Raw genomic sequence first — 17,361 nt, forward strand, 5'->3', positions numbered from 1 at the left:
GAGTTAGAAAATGATTCTCTAAACGAAGTTCCTAAATAGAAATAATTGCACTTAGTGCCATGGTCTAGTTGATTGGACAGGGCTGGGTGATAGGTTGGACTGGATGAGCTTGGAGGTCTCTTCCAACTTGGCTGATTCTATGATCTAGTTGTCCTAATATCTCAGTTTGAGTTTCAAAGGTATCCTTTATCCTGCTGACCCTACATGCATTCCTATCAGATCTGTGAAGGTGCATCACAGTCTCTGTCTTAATGTAAATGAGGGCTGCAAAAGACAGGCAGTAGAAACAGAAAATGCAGGCCCTCCTTTGCTGACACTGGTTAGATGTTCCAGTTTACTGAAACTTGCCTCCATCTATCCATATATAAACATGTTTGGGTTATGACCAAGCTCTACATATAGCTACTCAGGTATATTTTTCTACTGAAAGACTTACGGCAGCTGTAACCTGCCATTGTACTGTGGCCTGGAGGTGGTCTGGGATTATTGGTAGCTTTGGCTGGATGATCAGCATGCAAAATTGCAAAATTTCCCTGAAGTGAAAAAGCAATACCAAATTCCTAGGGCTGAAAGGTGTTCAGAAGGCTGCACATGCATCCAAAACTTGCGGCTAGCCTCTGTGCACAATGAAATGCCTTCTACTCCCATGGCCTGCATCCAAAGGGCTGAAATAAACAGGAAATATCTATGCTACTACAGCAGCACTTGGATTCATCTGTAGCCTTTTAAGGGCTTTACTGTGGAGGTGATATGCTTTCCAGAACTTCCATTCATGACTGCTGATTGGAGGTATACAAGGGCAGCGTGATAACACATTCTCCAGACAGCTTCCTACAACTGCTGCCCCAGGACTTTTACACTGTTGCTGTTTCCTTCACAGGGAAAGAAAGGATCAGAATTAGCATCATTTAAGGTAATCATGCCTTCAAAAAGAAACACGAGGCTATTAAGGGAGGCCATGGCACATTAGTGTCACATAACCAATTGTGGTCCAAGAGCTGGAAGAGGAAACTCGCAACATAGGGGAAGGACAGGTCAGGAGCTGGCTACCTGGGGTCAAAGCAGGAATGCTTATGCAACTGAGTGGGAAACAGCAGTATCTTGCAGACAGAAGATGTCAAGAAGGAAGAAAGAAGTGAATGTAGAAATAGGATGAAGTGCCTACAGTGGTGGGGAGCGAGTAGTTAGGACAAGCATTGACGAGGGCAAAAAAAGAAGAAAATCAACATGGCTATTAACTATGGTAATTAACTACTTACTATTACACTGCTTCTGTATAGGCAGTGCTGGGTTCTGTGTTACAGGGGCCAAGGAAGAATGAAAGCATAATGAATTCTTCTGTCTTTAAACTCTCTGGGAAATCTTCACCAAACTCCAACTAAATGCAGCTTAACACTCCTTTCTTGCAGGATTAAGTTTCCCTCAGTGGTACTGCAACTGTGCATGCAAGTGTAAGAGAAATAACTACTGACTCCACAGGTTGTTTAGTGAGAAGTAATGCAAACTGTTGATTTTTCTTTCTTTAAATACTATTTAATATTTATACTTACTAACTATAATCTAAGAAATGCATAAACTACCAAGAGCTGTAATTACAATTATCCTGTTGTCATACAGCAGCTGGCACAGCACAGCACACTTACTGAGTCCTGCCACAATAGCCACTAAGTGCCAAAGAAAGCAGTAGCCCCATTAATGCCAGCACACAGCCAGCCTGTGCAGCCAGGGCTGCCCTTCAACAGATGCACAAGAGCAACAGCAAACCAGCAGCGGATGGGGCACAACATGATCCCTTTTCTGCTCTTCAAAAGAACGTTTCCACCCAAACAGGGAATGCAGCCTATGTAAAAATAATTGCTACTTTTCTCTTGAGAGCATCTGAGTACCATAACAACATTTCCTAAAAAACCCCAAGTCTCTGCCTCTTAATTCTTGCAGGGTAGGTAAGGGATGTGAATAAACAATCACATCCTCAAAATATTTTCAGAAGGAACACTGCAGGATCTACAATGCTCCATTAGAGACATTGTTAAACACAACAAGCTAATTTTAGGGATGAGTCCTCTATCTGACAAGCTGCTCACACATCTAAGGGCAGAATTTGTCTGCTAGAAGGCAGCTGTTTGTGTTTTACAAGCTAAAGTTTCTCTTACCTATGGAATAACTCCAATATTTCACAGGGAATCATCATCCATCTAACTGAAGTACCCTCTAACGGACCATCAGCCTCATATCCCCTTTGAAATAGCACAGCTGAGCACTTGCTGGGCCACGATTTATTTTTTACCTTCTAAAACATCTTGCTAACTCTATAGCTCAACAGTGACAGTCGAATTTCACACTGCGATAGCCCCCCATTGATTTTTCATTGCCAGGAAGCAACTCCACAAATTAAAGTTAACAGCATTTCTGAAACTAAGGAGGGAAAAAAAAAGGAAAGGGAAAAAAGGAAAAGAAGGGGCAAGCAAAGAGGCACGAATGGCAAGATGTCTAAACCCTGTCCTTAGCATAGGAATAAAATTCCTTGCTGGGATTTTTTTCACACCAGTTATGGGACAGGGATGCTACTGCCCCCCTGAAGTTGGCAACCACCTTGGGCTTGCAGGTGTTTCAGCACCAAAACATCACAAGTTCAACAGATGTAAGAATACCTCTACGCATGATGTCAAAATCTACCAAAAACTGCCCTAAGGAATGAGCTTTATACCAAAGGTTTCGACACAGCTGCATTAAATGAAGATACTGCCTTCTCCCAGCTCTGAGGTCATACAGTCAGTCTGCTTTGCTGAGCTTCTTTAACCACCACCATCAGTCTGTGATGAGCCACAATTCTGACACAATTCCGGTTGTGGTGGTGATAATAACGTTTGAGACCATTGTTGCCACATGGCAGCTTCAACTGAACAGTTAAAGGAAGCACATGCTACACATTACTGAATTACTAACTGAGGGGATAAAATCTAAGGAAGGAAAAACTGGACACAAGCAGCGCAGCACAGCCCAGCAGCTCCCTCGGTCTGTCTTTGACAATCCCATGCTTCAGTTCAGCTTCTCTCAAGTCTACACAAGTTGATCTGAGACTGGACCCATCAGCAGCATCATGCACAAAGGGTTGGTTAATTTATGACTCAAGCTAATTTTTAATACACTCTTTGCTGTTTGATGTTCTTGTCTCCCATCAAAGCTATGAGGCTACGTGGAAGGGCTGGGATTGCTTATCCTCTGGTGTGAATTCTCAACAGCTTCTTCTTCCCTCTGAGGCACCAGCCCAAGTGTGGCTCCTTCCCTTTCAGGCCTCTGTTGGGTTAATAGACTCACTCTGCTCCCACCCCGACCCACATGCCTAGCAGCAGTGTCCCCATGACAGACACTGCTACTTCTCCAACTGTTTTCACACGCTTGGCCCTTTGCACAAGGACCCTAGCCTAAACTTTGTTTAATTTTAACTGATGTTCCTTCCTATGCTGCTGCATGCCAGATCTCCTCTGGAGCTGATGCTTTTGGAAGAATTAGATTGGAAAGAGGCAAAGCAGGGGGTGGAAAGGGGAGGAAAGAGGAGACAGGAAAAATAAAACAAACACAATTGTTTTTTGTCTCTAAATCCCTTGTTTTAACCCAACGAACATCTCATCCAATGAAGCATGATAAGCATGAAGTGTTATATAAAGAAGATAATTATAAAGGGATTTAATGCTTGGCAGGCTCAGATTGCAAGGTTTCTAGCAGAGGTAGCACACTCACTTAAAGAGCCTTGTGTCCGGGTTTGCTATTATGCAGGCAGCACGGCTGGGGCCAAGCAGAATCACAAACAAGATTTGTTTTACAACAACAACAAAAAAGTACAACCCCCTTCCCACTGAGGATGGCAGCTCCAGGCCCACCTCCTTCCACTTCTGTCCCATCCCTGATTAATGATGTTGTCTGCCTGATTTATGACCCACCCCGACAGATTAGAGTTTCCCTCCTCAACCTCACCCCCCGCTTCACCCCCTCCAGAAGTCACAGCCACCCTCTGCTGGAAATATTAGAGAATTATTAAATAAACATTCATACGTCATGTCTCTTCCCATACTGAGCTCATCGTAGTCAACGCTCAGCGGCCGGGCCCTGTTTGCTTTGGGGCTGACACCAAACAGCTGGAGTGATTCATGGAGAGGCTGGCTACAATGCTCTGTGCCATATATCATGCTCGCAGCGCTCCCTGCCCCGGCGGAGATAAACTGATCAACCACAACGGGCTGGAATGAATTTATGACAACACAAAATTGAGGAAAACAAATGGGAGGTGACCCAGTGGGCCACTAACCCAGACTCTCTCGCTGGCCTGCAATCTAGTCTGGTGGCAGAAAGCAAAATTGAACATTGGCACTCTGAATTAAGATGCTGGCTTTTAACCCCGGGGAACCTCGGCTTCAAAATGGCAACAGACCCTCGTGGGCAGGAGAAGGAGGAAGACTTGCTGTGGGGAAAGTGCTTTTTGCAGCTCTGTGTGTGACAGGCTGAGAGCACAACATTGGTGGAAGTGTCAGGAAGGATGCCTCGGCAATTAGAGACTGGCTGCTCTCTCTGAGCAAAGCCGCATCTTGAGCCGAGGTAAAGGAGTGCTGCCCTGACTGAGCCTGTCTGCTGAAGATGTCAGCCACTGTGAAGGTTGTGACTGGGCTCTTCAGCAGATGGGCAGAGGTGATAAAACACTCCCCCATGAGCCTTCAGTACCCCAGTGCATCTCTCAGACACCTTGTGTCAGCAAGATTAGAAAAGCTCAGCAGGGATGAGACACTCTGCAGCACTGGGAAGGAGAGGTGAGACTGGTACCACCTCCCTCATTACCTGTAGCTGCTATCTGAAGTTCAGTGCAATGGAGATGAGGTGAACAGTGAAAAACCTGCCAGAGCTACCATGGCATGGCTGCAAAGAAGAGCTGGGAGCAGCATCATATGTTGCGTTACCTGTGGCTACCTGAAGTTCAACACAGTGCAGATGAGGTCAACCGATTCAAGCTACTAACGACATGGCACAGGCCAAGGAGCAAAACAACAAACAGAGACTTATCCCTAACTCCATCCAGCTGTTCTACAGCAAGAGACTCTTCCATGAAATCCCAAGTTTAGCTTAAATCAACTTGCTCAAGCAAAGAGCTTCAGCTGCATGTCAAAAGGAGGACTGCTTGCTGTACTGTATTAGTGGATAAAAAAACCCCAAAGAAACAAACACACACTGCTCTCCTTGCCCAGACTTATTTTTGGAAGAGGGGAGGGAGCAGGAATGTCACTCTTATGAGAGAAGGATCAATATGTGGATCGCTGCTAATTCTGTTAGCCAGTGCTCTAAACGGAGAGCAGGGCTGACACAGGTGGTAGGCCATGTGCTTCTGGACAAGTTTAAAAATGCTAATCAGAAGCTACACAGGGCTTAACATGCCAATCAATAATGCTCAGATTTAAAGGCAAAAGTTAAAGTTACAAACAATGGAGTAAAGTGATGCTGCCAAAAACTTCCTGCAAGCACCACCCAAAACAAGAAAAATGAAACCAATTTAGCTTCAGATTAAGAAACAGGAACTAGAGATGAATCAATTTAGCCTGTTGGGCTGGGTCGCCATATATCATGGCTCAGCAGTGGAGTGGGAAGCAGTCAGACAGTGTGAAACCCTTCCCCCTCCTTTTCTGTAGGCTTCTAGCTCTGATCTCTGTTATCAATTAATTTAACAGAACCCCTCTACGCAGACAAGCACACAGAGCATTCAAGATTCCTTAAATGGCAGGACTGATACTATTTATCACCTATGAATCTCAAAGGAAAGAAGGAGAGGGGCAAAAAAAGAAAAAAGGCATCTAAGAATTCTCCACCAAGAACAACATCTTGTTTTCTGAACCTCAGTGAAATAAAGTGTCTTAAATGAAAAAAGCTCTCCCTGCTATTTAAAAGGGAAAAAAACATGTTTTTTTAAAGACTCAGCAAGACACTTAAGGCTTTTCCTGTGATTTCTGTTGGGTTTTCCTGACTTTTCACACCTTTCATGGACCTAGGGTGAGGTTATTGAGGAGCAAGGTGTGTGCACGCACACATACACGCTCCCCCCACTTCACAGTGGTGCTAGCACGAGAGCTGTTTGGAAAGGATTCCAGGATCCTTCAAAAGGTGCTAGCTAAAGCCTCTTTGATCAGATTATTAAAGCTACGTCAATTTTATCACTTGAGCTCAAGTGTTCTGGAAAATGTCAAATCCTTTCAGCTTCTGCAGTTTAAAGATTTTCAATAGGAGTGGATCTGGGAGGATGGAGGACTGCTGGGCTGACAGGCAGCAGACCCAAAGGGAAGCCAAGCAGTGGCCAAGACAGAGGCTGACAGATTAGAGCAGAATGGATGAGTCCTTGCCACCAAGGCAGCATGCAATGAATGCTTGGCTCACTAAGGACAGAACTGTTTCTGCACTGTCTTGGAAGCTCCCAGACTCAGCGGTCGTTTGCCAAAATCTGCTCCCTGAGAAGAGCTGACAGCCGACAGCCCACGTTTGGGACATGCCAATAAAACCCCTTGTAAAATGGAAAGTGCTGAGACAGCAAAGCAGGGTTAAAGTTCTCTGCAGCAGGGGTTTTCCACAGTTAACCCCTGACTGTGAATATATGCTATGCCAGGCTGCCTGAACTGTCAAGAGATCCCAAACTGTACCAAGGACACAACCCCTCAAGTTAGGCCTAGGGGTAGGAGGAGAATACACTAGAATAAAAAAACCCAATCCTTTCTGTAAAGTCATCTTAACACTACCACCAGATTTTTTTCCTCATCTCAAATTATCAATGGGATCTCAGCCATGAAATGTAAATACTGTTTAAAATCCATAATTACCTCATTGCTTCCACCTCCTTCAAGCCGTTTGGTCTCTCACTTAATCTAGGTGCAACATTTTATATCAGGCAATAACCAACTTAAAAACACTGCCCCTTCCCACTGAGTGCATTCCACAGCAGCGGCTCAGAGCCTGTAGTTTTAGGCTTGGATCATCGAATCTGCCTAAGGAGCAGGCCACCCTAGCAGTGTATGAGAGGAGGCTGAGGATGGAGGTTGTCATTCAAATGCACAGTGCAGATAAAAACATTTGTTTCTGTCCTGGACTAGGCTGCAAGATACCCAGCAAGCAGAAAGGCAATAGAAAAGGAGATGTCCAGAAGGCCCTGCATTGTTATATATTCAAACATTGGGACTGAAAACTTCTGAATGTACTGCAAAGCTGAAGGTAAAAAACTCATAAGCTGAGACATTATTAGCAACTGTACAAAGGTGAAATTTTGGGGCTTAGTGAAAATAAATTCTCTCAGTGAGGCTTCTGCAAAGTTAGAGGGGTGCTGAGAATCTCTTTTGCTGGAGAGATGAATGGTAGAACATGCAGGTACCACAGGGAAAACAGAGTAGAAACCACACGAAGGACTGTCCTCAAAACCTAAGATACAACAATAACGTAACTTCCCTACTAAAAGCAGAATCCCAGGATACACTGATAGCAGAAATCTCACAGGGGGAATAATAAATAAATCAAAGTACAGCTTGACAAGCCAAATGCTTTTGTCTGATTAAAGGGGGTTTGAATCTTCATCTCCTGTCTGAAGTCCCAGCTCTAGTGTAGGCTGCTATGCACCACAAAACATATTTGAAACCCCCCTATGACTAGACTGTGGTGGAAAGCATGCACCTATCTATTTACAGATTTCTAAAAGAAGGCAATTTGCAGTGGAGAAGCCCTTTGCAAGTTCTGATCAGTTGCTTGTCACTGGGTTTTTGCCCAAGTGGGTGTCTATGGGAGAGCTCCCCAAAGGCCCTCTGTGGAAGTCAGGACACTAAGAGCTCCAAGTCCAGGCTTCATGTTAAAGGGCAACTTCATTTTGTAGTTGCAAAAGCTTCAAATATGCCTACCCTCAGACTAGTACTGCTTCTGAGAACACCAGATGGGACACTGTGGTCCCTTAAAACAAGACAAATTAAAGATATCCATTTACACTCACTTTTCAATGTCGCTGTTCTTACAGGTCTTCTGCATAGTCTCCTGTTTACTGCTTTCGCCATTACTCGTCGAGGGCATTTCTGTTGAGAGAAGAACAGGCAAATTAGTGAGAGAACATTTGATCACTGCAATGAAATAGCCTAAGCAAGTCACAGTTTTAGAAGCAGAGGACCACGATGAGTCACTTTCATGCTGATTCTCCGAAGGGGAGAGACGAGACCGATGCTACGTGTCCCTGACTGACAGAGAGCCCTCCTCTCTAGGCAGCATGCTTCTAGGATTTGAGGCTGAAAATACAACCCCTGTCTTCTCCCACTTCATACTGACCCTCACAGATGTACCAGTTGTTTAAGCCAGGATTTATTTCAGACAGATTTAAAATGTGGCTGCCACACTAAAGTGTGCTTCTAGAAGGGTGGGTTCAGAGCAGTTCCACCCAGACCAAACCCTGCTCCCATCTTCTCCCTCTTCTGAGATCCCTCAGATAAAGAGAGGAAAGAAAACATATGCCAGGTAACTGGTATAAAAGAATGCTCTATTCATAGCTCTCCTAGCATTATTAGCAGTCCCAGCACTAGACAGTATGTGAGATACCAGCAGGAGATGTGTCAGATAAAGTGTCCTGGGGCCAGCCCCTGGGCTGTTAAGTTCAGCACTGTGGCTTCAAGTAAAAGGTATGAAGAAAACAGTAAGCGCCATCAGGGCTGCTTCCTCATCACCTACGTAGCTGTAGTTACTGAAGCTGAACACATATACAAGTGAGTGCTCCTACATCACAGAAAATAAATGTGATTGCCTATCCCAGAGAAGAAAATGCCTGTGATAGCTATCCTATGTTCTCCATTTAATCATCATGCCCTTGGCAAAACTAGTTCTACCCACCCCCTTCTCCCACTGCAAGCAGTAATGTCTTGTAGGTACTTTCAAGGTTGGGAATCAAATGCCCAAAGCATTACGGTAACAGAACAGGGAACAAAATCATTGGGACAAGTCTCTTCAGGTCGCTGAGCTTCAGTTCCCTTCCTAAGGGAACCAGAGTAGCACTGCCCAGCTCTGGAAATGGATTTGGCATCTACAGCTGGAAAGCGCCAGGTTTTATTATTCTCATATTTCCACTAGGTTGCTGCTTACACTTCCAGTGCTGCTGGCACTAAACAAAAAAACCCAGCAGTCAAATGGGTTTAACACTCCCCTCTCCCTTAATGCTATGAGCTTTCACATAATGCACGCAAAGGTGGAATTTCACATTCATTCCTTTGCTCTGGTGTCTCAGCGACCGCTCATGAAGTAGGACAGATCCTAGAGTTCCCACTCTAAAGATGCACACTTCAGAGCTGAGCTGCAGGCTTTTCTTCCTAAACAGAGGCCAGCAATGACAAGACCTACTCAACAGATGATGATACAAGTCTCTAGCACGCTCTTTTAAAGAAGGGAAGATAATAAGAAAACAGCTGGAAAAAGCCCAAGCAACAAGTATCTGTATAGTTGAAGTCCCCAGCAGCTGAATGCCACCATCACATAGTCAAGCTCTGATGGCTCCCTCTGCAATACGGCACTTTGTCTTTTAGGGACACGACTGCAAGCCAGTCTAACTCTTGTCTTTTATCACCATACCAGTTAAGGCTGTGGTTTTGTGAGCAAACCCAGCTGCCATTGACTATTGTGCTGGAAAGGCAGTGTGATTCTCTGTGCATGTATATCTGATGGTGCTTTATGACAGCATCTGTAACTAGCACTTGCCTCATTACTGTCAATTAGAAGATACAGAATATCTGCCCGTCCTCCCATAGCATGCAAACAAATGATTTCTTTCAAGTCCACCACTCACCATCACTGGCCCATTTAGAGAACTCCGGTGTTATTCGAGTACTGGGTGTGCCACCACTACAAGAGAAAAGGGCAGAATGTTCAAGGTTGAGCACGGAAAATCTTGCTGCTCAGGAAAAGCTACCCCTTCCACCCACTACTTCTCTCAATACTTCCATACATCAATCTAGGCTTGTTTCAAATGTGAGCATTTGCCCTGCTGCAGGAGGTGCTTTTGTGCTACTCCACATTTCCACCAGTGTTCTCCCAACCTCTACTTCCAGCTATGACCTCTGCTGAATCACACAGGGGCTGTGATGCTGACTGAAGGCCTGGGATTCAAACAGCACCTGTGACCTAAGGCTCATTTTTTGAATACACAATTTCAAAGATGAAAACCTTACTTGTGAACAAAAATCCTCTGTGTTGCAAAAGCATCTCCCTTTAAGAATAACTTTACGCCTTCATAAGCCCCATCTTTTCCATCTTCCTGTTTGAAGGATGGTAGCATTGAAGTACAGACAACTCCTAACCCTGTCCATTCTCTCTCTTAGTAACAGGAGACCATAGGCAAAAGAAATCTTTTCTGAGTAGGCTGCACACTTGTGGCCATGTAACATGTTACCTCTATGAGCTATGACAGTTGCAGTCAAAAGGTAATGCAGGCTTGCTGCTTCAGGACATTAGCTATGCTCCGGCATTTCCACAGAAACCTGCCAGAATTTCAAAGTGCTTTAACAAGCAACATCACCTCTTCTGTTTCAGAGAGGGCAAGTAAGTCCAGGAGACATTTAAGGACCTTGCCCAAACTGCAAAACAATGTGTTAAGTGCCAAGTCAGATGAAATAACTGGGTCTCCTGGCCCCAGGTTCTCAGTTGTCTCATCGAACACCAAGTGTTCACAGTCACTGAGAAGGGTACCCAAATATCCTGCTATAATACCACTGTCCTGGCTGTGAAGGAGCTTCAGACTCTTTGGGGCACTGCCTATAGACTACCATGGTTAGCAAAGTATCGAAAGGACCAACGGTTTGGATCCAGTGTGGCAAATACCACTTTTCTATGGAGTGGAATCTAATTTTGCGCTAGTGTTTGTGATGGGCTAAGCAGTAAGAAAACTTCATTTCACTGCTCTATCAATCACTTCAACCTTGACCTCACAGGATCACTTGGTGAGAGAGACAGAGGGGTAATTTAAGCCCTGTTTTATGCAGGGCAGAGGGCTTAGAAAGCAATCCTAGCTCCCTGTTAAGGCTCATTTTATTTGCCTGAAATGCTTCCCCAAGCACCCTGAACACACTGGCTGCCTACATTCTCCACATATGTATGTGGGCAGAGCACAGATCCTGCCACGACCCCAGAGCTGAACACAGAAGGATTAGTTTGCATATCCCACCACACATAATGTGATGCAATGAAATCATACCCTTGGTGCCAGACTCCTAATGTGCCAAACAAGATTTGGATAGCATCAGATTATACTAAGAGGACACATTTCATTGTGAAGTAAGATGATGCATCAGGCCTTACTTTCCCCATCACCAGCATTCACCTTCTGTTCAGCACTGTACAGGCAGTAGGGTAGTTAAGGGATAGTGTGCAGGGAGGCTTTATGAGGCTGCACAGGTAGAAATTGAGACCCATCTGTCACACTGCTTCATTGCAAGTCTCTCTTGTTGTGACCCCTGCACTCAAGTGAATGAGTAATTTCCACAAATTTAGACTTCCCCAAAGTGATGAAAAACAAGTCAGGAAGGCATAGGACTTACTTTAACACAGCACCTCGAAGTGCCTCCCTCTCTTTGGCTTCACCTGGCTCTTCCCCAGTGCAAGGGATAACGTCTGCCTCTGTGTACCTGAGCACAAGAGGTTAAGGAACATACAGCCTTGCTGCAGACAGTGGAAAGGTTTTTGAGCTAGTTAGGACATTATCTGGGATACCGAACAAATTCATTCGAACTGGGAGCACCTCAAGAAGGGCTGGTATCCATGGAGGGGGACTGCTCTTAAATTCTGGGTTAAAGCTTTTATATTTTTGTAGGTGAGAAGAAACAGTAAAGTCTTTTTATAGGAATATGATGCCACAGTCACTTTCTCAACCTCTCTAAGCCTAACTTGCACAATTCAGCTATTTTTGCTTGATCTTTTGTCGACTAAGGGTTGGGGGGCTTCAGTCTTTGAGACTGGTACAGATTTTAATAAAATCTAATTCTATAGCTATACATTCCCCCTCACCACAGCTGAAGTCAAGGTCTGCCTAATGCCCTTGCAGGAGTTTCTCCCTGATGGCTGTTACAGGTGCTGCAGCACGGAAGTCTGCCCACAGCTCTCTGGGTACAAAAAGCCTGGCTCCCAGACAAGGAAGTTCCCAAAAGCTGCCCTTACTGACAGTTCTGCCCACGACCCAATGAAAGGAAAAAAAATCAGTCCCTCTGAGAGGCAGATGAACAGTGCTTGAAATGTTTACTGCATAAAACCACTGAAAAGAAAGGGGTATCTTGTGGAAAACAAACTAATTTCCTAGCAGGAAAAGCTATGCATATGGAAGAAACCTAGGTGGAGACAATGCATTGCTTATGAAACAGAACAGAGAGACAATAACTTTGATCTCCTGCAATGTCTCCTAAAGAACTCACAAATACCATCTGAAGTAGTGCTGCATCAACAGAAAGATCTCAAAGGGAAGAACGGGGAACCCCTTCCTAGTTCACACAGTGTGGTAACTGGAGAAAGCGGTGTCATCTCCGGCAGGGCTGGACACGTATTATCCACCACTACCCAGGGCAGTGCTGTATGAATGCTAGCTGAAGATGCCCTTCTAGGTTCCCTCTCAGTAAGAGCCTTTCAAAAACGATACTGTGGTTTCCCGTATTCAAGTGTGTCGTCGCCATCCACATCCAGGTCAGCGTCGCTGTCTGGATTCTCCTTGCCGCTGCACATGATGAACCCAGAACCTGGAAAGAAACAAAACACAGGGGGGTTTGAACTGGAGGTGAGGTGTAAGAGATTTCCTAAGGATGGTGCAAAAGCAGCAGTCTGCAGGGTCTCCTTTACTCTTAACAGCCTCGTGAATTTGAGAGGCTCCACTGCCCAAAACCAGTTTTCAGAAGAGTGCTCATCAGAAAGCAGAGAAATGCTCCAACTTCCTGGATTTTATGCTCTGAAGTGCCCCTTCAACACTGAAAAGCTAACATTCCTGAATCTTTGGCTCTCTGCACCAGTTATCTTAAAGCTGAAGGCACTAGAAGGGTCTCTCTTAAAGACAGAAAAAAAAGGAAGCAAAATAGGGAAGACTGATTTCCCACAGGAAATAGAGAAGATTGACTTTTCATAGAAGTGCTTAGCACACAAACTACACTACTAGCAGGTAAGAGAAGGCCAGAAGGACATTTTGACTTAGTCCTTAATTCAGATGCAAAGGGCAAGCAGAGACTAAAATGGAACGAGGAACACCTTGAAAGCATTTAGTCATAGCTCAGATTTTTACAATATAAAATACTTAGGAATAGCAAATCTATTACTAAGAAAAGGAAAAAAAAATCAGACTCCATAGTCAGTAAGAGCTACTTATAAGCACTTCTGGCAAATTCCAGTGCAAGTATCATAGTATCATAGTATCATCAGGGTTGGAAGAGACCTCACAGATCATCGAGTCCAACCCTTTACCACAGAGCTCAAGGCTAGACCATGGCACCAAGTGCCACGTCCAACTTTGCCTTAAAGTGCCCCAGGGACGGCGACTCCACCACCTCCCTGGGCAGCCCATTCCAGTGTCCAATGACTCTCTCAGTGAAGAACTTTCTCCTCACCTCCAGCCTAAATCTCCCCTGGCGCAGCCTGAGGCTGTGTCCTCTTGTTCTGGCGCTGGCCACCTGAGAGAAGAGAGCAACCTCCCCCTGGCCACAACCACCCCTCAGGTAGTTGTAGACAACAATAAGGTCACCCCTGAGCCTCCTCTTCTCCAGGCTAAACAATCCCAGCTCCCTCAGCCTCTCCTCATAGGGCCTGTGCTCAAGGCCTCTCACCAGCCTCGTCGCCCTTCTCTGGACACGCTCAAGCATCTCAGTGTCCTTCCTAAACTGGGGGGCCCAGAACTGAACGCAGTACTCGAGGTGTGGTCTGACCAGTGCAGAGTACAGGGGCAGAATGACCTCCCTGCTCCTGCTGACCACACCACTCCTGATACAAGCCAGGATGCCACTGGCTCTCTTGGCCACCTGGGCACACTGCTGGCTCATGTTCAGGCGGGTATCAATCAGTACCCCCAGATCCCTCTCTGTCTGGCTGCTCTCCAGCCACTCCGACCCTAGCCTGTATCTCTCCATGGGGTTGTTGTAGCCAAAGTGCAGCACCCTGCACTTGGAGCTATTGAACCCCATCCCATTGGACTCTGCCCATCTGTCCAGGTGGTCAAGGTCCCCCTGCAGAGCCCTTCTGCCTTCCAACTCAGTCACATCTGCCCCCAGCTTTGTGTCATCTGCAAACTTGCTGATAACTGACTCGATGCCCTCATCCAGATCATCTATGAAGATGTTAAAGAGGATGGGGCCCAGCACAGATCCCTGAGGGACACCACTAGTGACAGCTGCCAGCTGGATGTGGCACCATTCACCACCACTCTCTGAGTCCGGCCCTCCAGCCAGTTCCTAATCCAGCACAAAGTGTTGCCATCCAAGCCATGGGCTGATAGCTTAGCCAGGAGTTTGCTGTGGGGGACAGTGTCAAAGGCCTTGCTGAAGTCCAGATAGACCACATCCACAGGCCTCCCCACATCCACCAAGCGGGTCACCTGATCATAGAAGGAGATCAGGTTAGAAAGGCAGGATCTGCCCTTCCTAAACCCATGCTGGCTGGACCTGAGCCCTTTGCCATCCCTTAGTCAACCAGAGTCCTGCATTTCCAATGAATCACGTGTAAGCTCAGCCCCAACTCCAGCAGGAAGGAAGCATAAATTGCTCCTCCCCAAATGAAACTGTCTAATGATTTCCACCTTTTAACAATACACACATTTATTCTGGTTCTCAAGCTTTTTCTTGACTGTGTCACTGTTGAATGTAACCTGGCTTCTTTTAACTGAATCTGTGCATAAACACCTACAGAGATGAAAATCCAGATGGTATTTGCTGCTCAAGGTTTATGAATAGAAGGAAAACTATGGATGTCACATGTTAACTCTGTAAGATTTAACTCTGGATATGCTCTGTCCCATTAAATTGGAAATGAAGCAAAGATCTTCTGACTCCTAGAGTGGTGCAAGGTCAACATTCAATTCTGTTATTTGGGGACACAAGCTACGTAGATGGAAATCTACTTACTCTGGATGCTTCCAGTATGCTACTTCTCCTAGCACTCCACCACCCAGACAGCAGTCCTGAAAGTCTGGCTCACAGACAGAAGGTACCTGCTGGAGCCTCAAGGACCTGACACATTCAGATGGCTGGTGATTTAAGTCCATAGCTAGATGAGGGAGAACATTCCACCTACAAACACTAGAAGAGTAAGGTAGACACAGCCTTGGCTTTGCAGAAATGCCCCAAAGAGGGTACATTTCTACACTGTGAGTGTGGTCCTAAATACAAAAGACAGGCTAAAATTAACATAGAAGCACAGAGTACCAGATGCATATGTGAAGAGTGAGCACATTCCCAAGCATTAGGATAACCTTTTGTCCCAGGTTGGGGACTACAGGGTTAAAAATCCTCTAGGGACTAGAAAATTGTTATTCAATGCCATAATTCTGCGATCCCTTTATAAACTCAGGGTGAGGCCAGCTTGTCCTCCCACTCCAGCCCTGTGTCTGGCAGGAGCTGCTTTTATTGGGACAAACATGTAAGGAGTAGGCCTGTTTTGGTGCCTCCAGAGGTTTGCGTTTAGCCCTATGGATGGTGGAGGCATTGAGGGGGAAGGATTGGAACACTGAGGGTTATAGATTTAGTTTTGGGGTGGTGGAAAATTCAAGGGGGTTGCCATGGATGTTGTATCTGCTTCTGTAATTTTTCTGTATCTCTCTCCAGTTTGGTCTTTTTCTCTCCAATTCAATTGAGAGCTTCATTTCTGTTGGGTCTTTCTTTAAAAAAAGCCATGACACCTTTTCAGTGCTACAGATGGCTCAGTCTGTTCATGCCATTGGCCTCTCACCAGAACACTGAACACAAGCTTGTGTGGTCAGCAGCCAACTTGCACTTTCCCAGCCCAGAAAAGTGAGCTGTATTTCTAACAGTCTGCATCCGTGCAGAGAGCAGGGCAAGGTGAAGCCTCATTTCCAAGGGCACGCTGCAGACACAGCTCTTTACTGTCACTCTCTAGGAAGGGATGCTCTCACTGATTCATTAAGCCCCCAATAAAATTTGTTTATATGGATTTGATATTTCTCTTCCCTGAATATAAAGAAGGTCCTTAACGAGTGATAACCGTAGCATGACAATGATTTTAAGACTAACCTTTCCCTAGAAGCATAAACTACCTTTTACTTCAAAGTAATTGCTAGCTTTAATTTTTAGCTGAGGGAACAAAACCATCATTGACAATGCAGCACGCACAGCCTGCACCAGGAGCCATGCTTGCAGGTCAGCCCTGCGCCCTCGCTGGTGCAGTGCTCTTGCAGCAGACCCTTCAGAAAAAGTTTCACCTACTGGCTGCATGCTGCCAGCCAACACATGTCACAAGCTGCCTTCTCTTGCTGCAATGGCACATCTAGTAAATCTTGACTCCTTCAGTTCATCACAATGTTTGGGTGAAGATTTAGAGGAGTAAGAGAGACCTGTCAAAGAAGCTGGATAGTCTTTCAAAGCTGCCTTAGAAGTCACAGTGGGCAATAGGGTGGTAATTTACAGGCATGGCATTTAACCTCAGTAACACCATTCCCTGCACCTGGCATTACTTTAGCCCATCACTTCTCAGAGGCCATAAACTTTGGACACACAGGTCTTCATTTTTCTTGTAGCTGTGGGAAACATAAATCATGCAAAGCTGGAGCTGTGACTTGGCCAGTCCCAGAGGTGATCTGAATGTTAGCCAGACAATGAATACTTGGAGCGAGATGTCCAAAAGAGTGAAAATAAGTGGGACTGTTCCCCATGTCCCTCCCCCCACCAAGGATGTCAAGCACACAGCAAACATTCACCTTCCCATTAATTTTGTTTCCAAGTGACTCAAGCCAACCAGTGGTTTATGGTTAGAGCTTAAGAAAGGAAGATTTGCTTAATCTGATACAAGTTACAAATATTAAGGCACCTTGACTTCAGAATCCTGGCGTCCTTGCTCTCAAAACCTTTATACTTAAGAAAATCCCTTCTAAATCTGAAAGGAAAATATTCCAGAGCTTCTACTGCATCTAGCTCTGTAATAGGAACTGCTGCTCTGCTAACAGAGTAACATCCTTCCTACACCATGAGGGTGCAAGGAAAGGCTTCAGACAGTATGTACGATGATGGCACATACACACTGTGATGATCTGGAACAGTATTTCAGTTAAAGAGGAAGGCACAGCAGAGAAGTGCACAGGTTGAGATGAAGGGCAGAGAAGGGCAAGTTTTCTGATCAAATGAGGGCTCCCAG

General features: G+C 45.4%; 2 protein-coding genes across 5 annotated transcripts in view; both read right to left on the bottom strand.

Annotated features, from left to right (window-relative positions):
• Positions 1 to 17,361, bottom strand: part of RPS8 (ribosomal protein S8) — a 157,865-nt gene that overhangs the window by 72,939 nt on the left and 67,565 nt on the right. The window lies entirely within an intron of this gene.
• RNF220 (ring finger protein 220) overlaps positions 1 to 17,361 on the bottom strand; it is a 244,999-nt gene that overhangs the window by 20,867 nt on the left and 206,771 nt on the right. For all 4 annotated transcript variants that reach the window (XM_064147710.1, XM_064147713.1, XM_064147712.1 and 1 more), the window contains 4 exons: positions 12,662 to 12,758; positions 11,574 to 11,660; positions 9,827 to 9,882; positions 8,000 to 8,078 (listed from right to left, as the gene is read on the bottom strand). In XM_064147710.1, coding sequence (XP_064003780.1) covers positions 8,000 to 8,078; positions 9,827 to 9,882; positions 11,574 to 11,660; positions 12,662 to 12,758 — 319 coding nt within the window. The remainder of the gene's footprint in view (positions 1 to 7,999; positions 8,079 to 9,826; positions 9,883 to 11,573; positions 11,661 to 12,661; positions 12,759 to 17,361) is intronic.

Source organism: Pogoniulus pusillus, chromosome 8 (genome assembly GCF_015220805.1).
Source record: "Pogoniulus pusillus isolate bPogPus1 chromosome 8, bPogPus1.pri, whole genome shotgun sequence".
In the NCBI taxonomy this organism is placed as follows: Eukaryota; Metazoa; Chordata; class Aves; order Piciformes; family Lybiidae; genus Pogoniulus; species Pogoniulus pusillus.